The 7,670-nt window shown below is 43.3% G+C and overlaps 1 protein-coding gene across 6 annotated transcripts in view; it reads left to right on the top strand.

Annotated features, from left to right (window-relative positions):
• DCP1B (decapping mRNA 1B) overlaps window positions 1–7,670 on the top strand; it is a 65,687-nt gene that overhangs the window by 47,077 nt on the left and 10,940 nt on the right. For 3 of the 6 annotated variants that reach the window (XM_023182913.2, XM_023182912.2, XM_023182914.2), the window contains exons 6-7: window positions 1,465–1,593; window positions 3,711–4,583. In XM_023182913.2, coding sequence (XP_023038681.2) covers window positions 1,465–1,593; window positions 3,711–4,583 — 1,002 coding nt within the window. Of the gene's footprint in view, window positions 1–1,464; window positions 1,594–3,710; window positions 4,584–4,927; window positions 5,794–7,670 lie in introns of those variants that run through there. The other 3 variants (XR_003306819.1, XM_026447790.1, XM_023182915.2) reach the window with 3 other exon arrangements.

Raw genomic sequence — 7,670 nt, 5'->3', positions numbered from 1 at the left:
ACAGTTGTAGTGACACACAAAACAGCTTCTGGAGATACATTTTAACTAGGAAAAGCTATCAGGGTTATGCATATTAACAGACAAAGCAGCCTCTTAGCCCATATGGATATGGGCATAGGGAAGCTGGGAAAAATCTGCTTTTCTTTGCTGGAAATTCAGTGTTTCTGAACATAGAAAAAGAAGAAATACAGAAAGGGTCATTCAAAGAAAGTAAGCATTCACGTTCTTTTAAATAGCAAGGCTTTTCATGCCAGAATTGTGTAAGGGATTATATCTTAGCCTGTATTCTTGTCTTATCTTGGTTTTCCATGAGTTGGGAAAGCCAGGCCAGTTGGTCCGTGCAGCCCATGCCATCATTCACCTAAGAAGAACTGGAAATAACACTTTATGACTTATAAGGTGATTTCGCATCCCACATAATACTTGTGCTGAATATAGAAATTATTGATAGAATGCCTGGAAGAAAATGATTAATGTTTTGTATGGTTAACCTCACAGTGCATATAGTGGTAATAGATGCCACACCCCTAGATCGCTGGATTAGAAAATACACATTGATAACTGTAAAATACATTGGGAATGTTGGGTTCCTGAGGGACAAGACTGTGTTTATATCTCATTTCATGTCAGGTACAGTGTGGAATATTTTGGGGCCTGAGGCCTTGACTGTACAGTGGAAACTAATGATGCTTCAGAGAGTCTGTAGTACAGAAAGCAGCATTTCATATTGTTTTATTTAGTGTTTTCGCAAACTAGACACCAATAACATTGCCATGCACTTTTTGTGATGAATCCTACTGTGCTAGCAATTGCATGGTTGGTTAGATTAATATATGATAATGAGTCAGTGTTGGAAATGATGAGATTTGTCTCTTGTCTCTTTCTCTACAAAATTCTAATTTGTAGTAAGTGGCTCAGAACGCTCAGATTTGAATTATTCTGTTTATGCAAGAAGTCATTTATTAAATAAAGATGATGTTAGTAATTTTTAAATCAGTGGTTTGAGTCAGCTTTTTGGTTTGTAGACCAAAAAAGGTTTAGTTGTTTTGTTACTCTCCAGTTTTAAGTCAGCTGCTTAAATTGTCCAGACATGTTATTTAAGGAATGGTTTCTATATTTGTTTATCATTGAAAGGCATTAGACTACATATATTTAAATGTATAGTCGATATATTAAGCATAGAACCTTTCAATTATATAGGTGTCTAAGAACCCCTGGTCCTGGAGGCTGGTGGTGTTAGTATTATTTAGAGCACTGAATTGTCCAACTAAGAAAAATTAAATTTGAACTTGATTTATACTCAAACATAGCTCTTAGAGAAATTTAAGAGATTTTGTTTTGTGCATGAAAATCTATCAAAAATACAGCCATCTACAAATTAGATAAGAAGTAAAAAGGTAGTCTTTTAAAAAGACTAAATCTTTTCTAAGCCAAAAACGAGGTGATTTTTTTTTTCTGTTTCAGTGTAAAACCTGTTCTGAGCCAAAAAAGATAACCAGTTCCTCTGCCATCTATGACAATCCCAATCTCATCAAACCAATTCCAGTGAAACCCAGTGAAAACCAGCAACAGCGTATACCTCAGCCCAACCAGGTACGGAGTCCTCTGCTTGTCGTATTCAGTGTGTCTCTAGAATTCTTAAAGGACTTTGACCCAGAATATAGTCAGGGGAGGGCCTGGTGTTGTTGAAGAATGCTTTCAGGTAAACCCAAGAAAGGGGTTTCAAAATACAGATCTTTTCATTATTAATAACTTACTCTTCCTAGAAGAGGGTTCAAGTTTTTACTTTTGGCATATACCACATTCTTTGCTAATCTCTTGTGAACTTGAACTCCTTAAAAGATAATGTATTTTTTAAAAAAACAACGCACAGTGGCTCACGCCTGTAATCCCAGCACCTTGGGAGGCCGAGGCAAGAGGATCACTTGAGGCCAGAAGTTTGAGAGCAGCCTGGGCAACATAGTGAGACTCCATCTCTGCAATAAAATTAGCCCGGCATGATGGCGTGCACCTGTAGTCCTAGCTACTCTGGAGGCTGAGGTGCACGGATCACTTGAGCTCAGGAGTTTGAGGCTACAGTGAGCTATGAGAATGTGCCACTGCACTCTACCCTGGGCAAGAAAGCAAGACCATGTCTCAGAAAACAAAAACAAACAAAAAAACACCCTAGAAAACTCATAACATTGTCAGAGATGACAGAAACATTGGGTCCATATTCTTCTGGGGTGGGTGGTTTCCCCAGGCCACCTAAGAGAACAACAACCAAGGCAACAAAATTGAGTTGAACCCTTCTGAGCACCTCCTCTGTGCCAGATGCAGTGCTAGCACAATAGATGGGGGTAGCTGCTGCAGAGAGCTCAGAGTCCAAAGGAGTGGTATAAAATTCCTCTTCAGACATGAGGACTTGTCACTGTATTTGCAATCTAAATTAGAAATATTACATCAACTTTTGTATTAGTGTGTATATATATATATTTCAGAATAGTACAGCAGTGACAAAAATTGTCAATCTGCAGGTCCCATTAATGATTGTAAATATAATATTGCTATGTCATTTTATCACGACTATGACTAATTAAAAAGATTTTCTTAAAGGAATTAGTTTAAATCAATTTTGAAAATGAACATGGAGCCAAAAGACATAAAGACTAGTAACGAAAATCTTATATTGAATTTTTAAAGAGAAGAAATCTTTCTAATTTTTAGCTTTCTTTTTATTGCTTGTTTTCCATGGAAAGTTTTTATTATATTTTGATAGCGAGACCTGAATATTTTGACTTTAAAAGGAAGCTTGTGTTTTCTTTTCTTTTTTTTTTTTTTTTTTGAGACAGGGTTTCATTCCTGCTACCCGGGCTGGAGTGCAGTGGCATCATCTCAGCTCACTGCAACCTCTGTCTCCTGGGCTCAAGCGATCCTCCCACCTCAGCCTCCCAAGTAACTGGGACTGCAGGCGTGTGCTGCCACATCCGGCAATTTCTGTATTTTTTGTAGAGATGGGGTTTCGCCATGTTGCCCAGGCTGGTCTTGAACTCCTTAGCTCAAGCAGTCTGCCTGCCTCGGCCTCCCGAAGTGCAGGAATTCCAGGCATGAGCCACTGTGTCTGGCCTCCTGTTTTCTCAGTGCAACAGTGCAGAAAGCAACATAAGTAAAAAGCAGGAAGGAAGTAGCTTTGTAACTGGCTGGGCCAAGGTAGATTTTATGTATCCAAGGACTTTTTAAATCCTACCAGTATATATTTGAAAGGATCAACTTAGATTAAAAGTCTTCCGTTTCTTTCCAGCCCTAGATTTCCATAATTCTGTGAACAACTACTAGAAATTCTGAAATTCTTATATGCCTTTGTATTCTCATATTACTCTGCAGGCTTAGATGGACTTCCTATTAAAGAGATTGTTTATTTTTGTTAGTGCATATAATTTCCTACCACGGTGGTTCCCAATCTGTGAAACCCCAGGCCCTTGAAGACCTTATGCCTATTTTTATCAGTCAACACATAGTAAAATATAGCAACTGTTTTGGGGGTGTACGGGATCATGCTGTGAAAATTTTGACATTAAAAAGAGGGTCTTTAAAGTTTATTATAAGTTTTTTTTCATTCTCTCTAATCCTTTGTAAATAGAATAAGTCATCAGATAAGTTACGTTTCATAGTGCTCCCTTATATAACCAAATTGTTTGTAGACTCATGTCAGATATCTTTATTTTTTCCAGACCTTAGACCCTGAACCCCAACACTTATCCTTGACAGCTCTATTTAGGAAACAGGACAAAGCTACTTGTCAGGGAACTGTGGAGGCTCCACAGACTCTCCACCACCACCAGCAGCAGCAGCAGCAGCAAGAGAAGCTTCCAATTAGGCAGGGGGTTGTACGCTCCCTGTCCTATGAGGAGCCCAAAAGACACTCACCCTCTATCGAGAAGCAGCTCTGTCCAGCCATTCAGAAACTCATGGTCAGGAGCGCAGACCTCCTCCACCCATTGTCAGAGCTGCCTGAAAACCGGCCTTGTGAAAATGGCAGTGCCCATTCTGTGGGAGAAGTTTTTACAGGACCTGTCCAGCCAGGGTCTCCTCACAACAGTGGGATTTCTCATGGTGTACAAAATGCTTCGAGAACTCAGAACCTGTTCGAGAAGCTTCAGAGTACCCCAGGGACAGAAAACAAGTGTGACCCTAGTACACCAGCACATGCCAGCTCAGCTGCCCTGAACCGCAGCAGAGCTCCCACTTCTGTCACCCCTGCGGCTCCAGGAAAGGGTCTGACTCAGCCACCACAGGCCTATTTCAATGGCTCCCTTCCACTCCACACAGTAGGACGTCAGGCTCATGGAAGAGAACAGTCCACCCTCCCAAGACAAACACTCCCCATCTCTGGTAATCAGACTGGCAGTTCTGGAGTGATCTCCCCTCAAGAGTTACTGAAGAAGCTTCAGATTGTGCAGCAGGAGCAGCAGCTGCATGCCTCTAACCGGCCAGCCTTGGCCGCTAAGTTTCCTGTGCTCACTCAGAGCTCTGGAACAGGGAAACCCTTGGAATCCTGGATCAACAAGACATCCAGCACAGAACAGCAGACTCCTCTTTTCCAGGTAAATCTGTACCAGGGGCAAAATGAAACAGCCTGGGCAGCATAGCAAGACCCTGTCTCTGAAAAAAAAAAAAAAAAAACCCTTAGCCAGGCTTGGTGTCACACGCCTATAGCCCCAGCTACTCGGGAGGCTGAGGTAGGAGAATCCCTTGAGCTCAAGAGGCGGAGGTTACAGTGAGCCATGATCATGCCACTGCACTCCAGCCTGGGTGACAGACCGAGACCCTGTCTGTTAAGAAAAAAAAAAAAGACAAAGAAAAAGGTATTACTATAATGCAGTGAAATTTAGAGTCCCCTTGTGTGCTCTAGGGACCAACGTGTCACGTACATTTCTTTTTGGAGCAGGGTGCCAGACGCCACCTCCATGCATCTTGATTGCCTGAACTTTCTACCTGGAAGGAGAATCTTCACTTTGGTTAACGATCTGAGAACTTCCCCCCACCTTTTTGAGAGCATTTCCTTGTAGAGTTAAATCTTCATAATGTTAGGAGGTCTGAAGACCAACACAGACACGGGAGAAAACCCTAAGTTTTGACTATAGGAACTTAGTGTGATCTGCCTTGAAATCAATCTGGAATGCCAAGCATCTGACCTCTTCTTGTTTTTCAGTCCACAGTAAATTTTTGCTTATTCACTTATTTAGTAAATATTTTTGAGCACTTACTATGTGTCAGGCATTGTCTACATGTGGGTACATAATGATGAAGAAAACAGACTCCTTACCTCTACCCACAGCCCATGCTGTAGGTTCTTGAAATAAACAAAAAACAGCATATTTCCTCCTTGAAGGTGCAGCCTGTTTTTATCCTTCTCTGTATCGTCAGTATAGCCTACAGAAGATCAGGAGAGATACGCATGCCACCCACCTCCACCCCCCCCACAAACTGCCAGAGAGGGAGAATATGACCGTCTTTAGAAATATTCTGTCCTTTGGGGAAGACGCTTCTCCATGTCTATCACTGACTTGGGACAGTGAGGAAACCACATCTGCCTGTAGGTAACATCTGGAGATCTGACACCGAATTGTTTTCCCTTTGGATTGGAACACATTCATTGAAGGTATATTGGGTTTAAAAATCGGAAAGTTCTGCCAGTGTATCACATACATAATCACTGGCCCTTTGTCATGTTTTGTCATGTACCTTTTTTTTGTTTTTTGAAACGGAGTTTCACTCTTGTTGCCAGGCTGGAGTACAATTGTGCGATCTCAGCTCACTGCAGCCTCCACCTCCTGGGTTCAAGTGATTCTCCTGCCTCAGCCTCCTGAGTCGCAGGGATTACAGGCACCTGCCACCACACCTGGCTAATTTTTTGTGTTTTTTTAGTAGAGGTGGGGTGTCACCATGTTGGCCAGGCTGGTCTTGACCTCTTGACCTCAGGTGATCCACCCACCTCGGGTTCCCAAAGTGCTGGGATTACAGTCGTGAGCCACTGCACCTGGCCTGTTATGTAATTTATAACAGTTTATCAAAAATCTTTCACTTCTGGCTGGGCATGGTGACTCATGCCTATAATCCTAGCACTTTGGGAGGTTAAGATGGGAGAATCACTTGAACCCAGGAGTTTCAGACCAGCCTGGGCAACATAGTGAGACCCTGTCTCTACAAGAATTTTTTGATTTTAATTAGCCAGGTGTGGTGGCACGCCACTGTGGTCCCAGCTACTTGGGAGGCTGAAGTGCGAAGACTGCTTGAGCCCAAGAGGTTGAGGCTGCAGTCAGCCATGTTTGCACCACTGCATTCCAGCCTGGGCAATAGAGTGAGACCCTGTCTCAAAACAAAAAATTCTGTTTTCTGAAAACAAAGATCTTAGGCATGTACCAAAAGTCTTTGTCAGCCCCTGAGTCAAAGTGTTCTCATTTATTATTTATTAACATCCCAAATCTGAGGACTGACTGCTATAGGAACAATATTTGTAACTCCCACTCCCCTCATTTCAGTGTTATTGTCCCTCTTTGAAAAATGTCTGCTTTTTTCTCTTTGATGATTTAGAATTAGAAGAATGGGGTGAATATAGTCTGACTTAAATTTCTGATGTACAGCTCCTTTGACTTTTCAGTACTCACAAATATCAAGAGCCAAGTGAGAAAGGCAAGCACTGCAGCAGCCCACGCTGTGCTCAGAATGCCTGACTCCTCCTCCGGGAGCATCACTGCTCAGCACCGCTCCTCGAAATGTCACGTAGGGACAAGTTAAAAGAAACGGCCTGCCTTCCCCTAGGCCAACTTTTGCTCAAAGAGATGCTAAGGGATTGATGATAAAATGACAGCAACTTCTAGCTTGCTGGCCTCCGTGCCTCCCTCTTAGGAGTTCTTTTGGAGAGTTCGGAGGCTGATAAATAACATTCTTTTTCTTCCCTGAGTTAGAAGCAAATGATAGCTGTAGGAGTCAGTCAGATAAGGATCCAAATGTCACTTGCATAACTGAAAGGGCTGTTAGAAAACTTGGTTCCAGGTCTGTTTGCCAAGGGAGTTAGACTCACCAGACAGGCCCTGGCAGAGCTGAGCACCAGGCAGCCTGGGCCACCCCAAACACATCAGCTGCAGAAGCTGAAGACGCGGGCTCTCTGCAGACAGGCAGATGGTGTCAGGGAAGGACCCAGAAGGGTGGAACCCACACATCACTCTCCCTCCCAATGAGAAGTGAGTGAGGCCACAGGAGGAGGGGAGTTGCTCTCACAGTGCCTCCTGTGCTCCGGGTCAGGAGGGGAAACGGGTAGGCCCCTAACAAGGGTGGCAGGTCACATAGGTTGTGAGACTTTTAGGGCAGAGTCATGGACAGCCAGGTCTAAGGAAAAGGTCAGTAGTCCTAAATGCACTTGCCAAATACTAGTAGCCTGAAAAACAAGCTGTCACCCAGAGGCCAAGCTTCATATGCAGTGGGAGCAGCCGCCACAGCAGACAATACCAGAGCTGCTCAGTGATGCCGAAGGAAGGTGTGCGGAGAGTGGAACAAGAATCAGTTACCCGTAGACTTTTCTCAGCTAGGGAAGCTGTGGACAGGGAATGCTTAGACCACCTGTATTTGCCGCTGCAAGTTGTCATGCCCTGAGCTGCTCCTGAGCCCCGCCCTCTGTGTGTATTTGCTGC

This window comes from Piliocolobus tephrosceles, chromosome 10 (genome assembly GCF_002776525.5).
Source record: "Piliocolobus tephrosceles isolate RC106 chromosome 10, ASM277652v3, whole genome shotgun sequence".
Lineage (NCBI taxonomy): Eukaryota > Metazoa > Chordata > Mammalia > Primates > Cercopithecidae > Piliocolobus > Piliocolobus tephrosceles.
The sequence above is the reverse complement of the archived record's forward strand: the minus strand, read 5'-3'. Positions and strand labels throughout refer to the sequence as shown.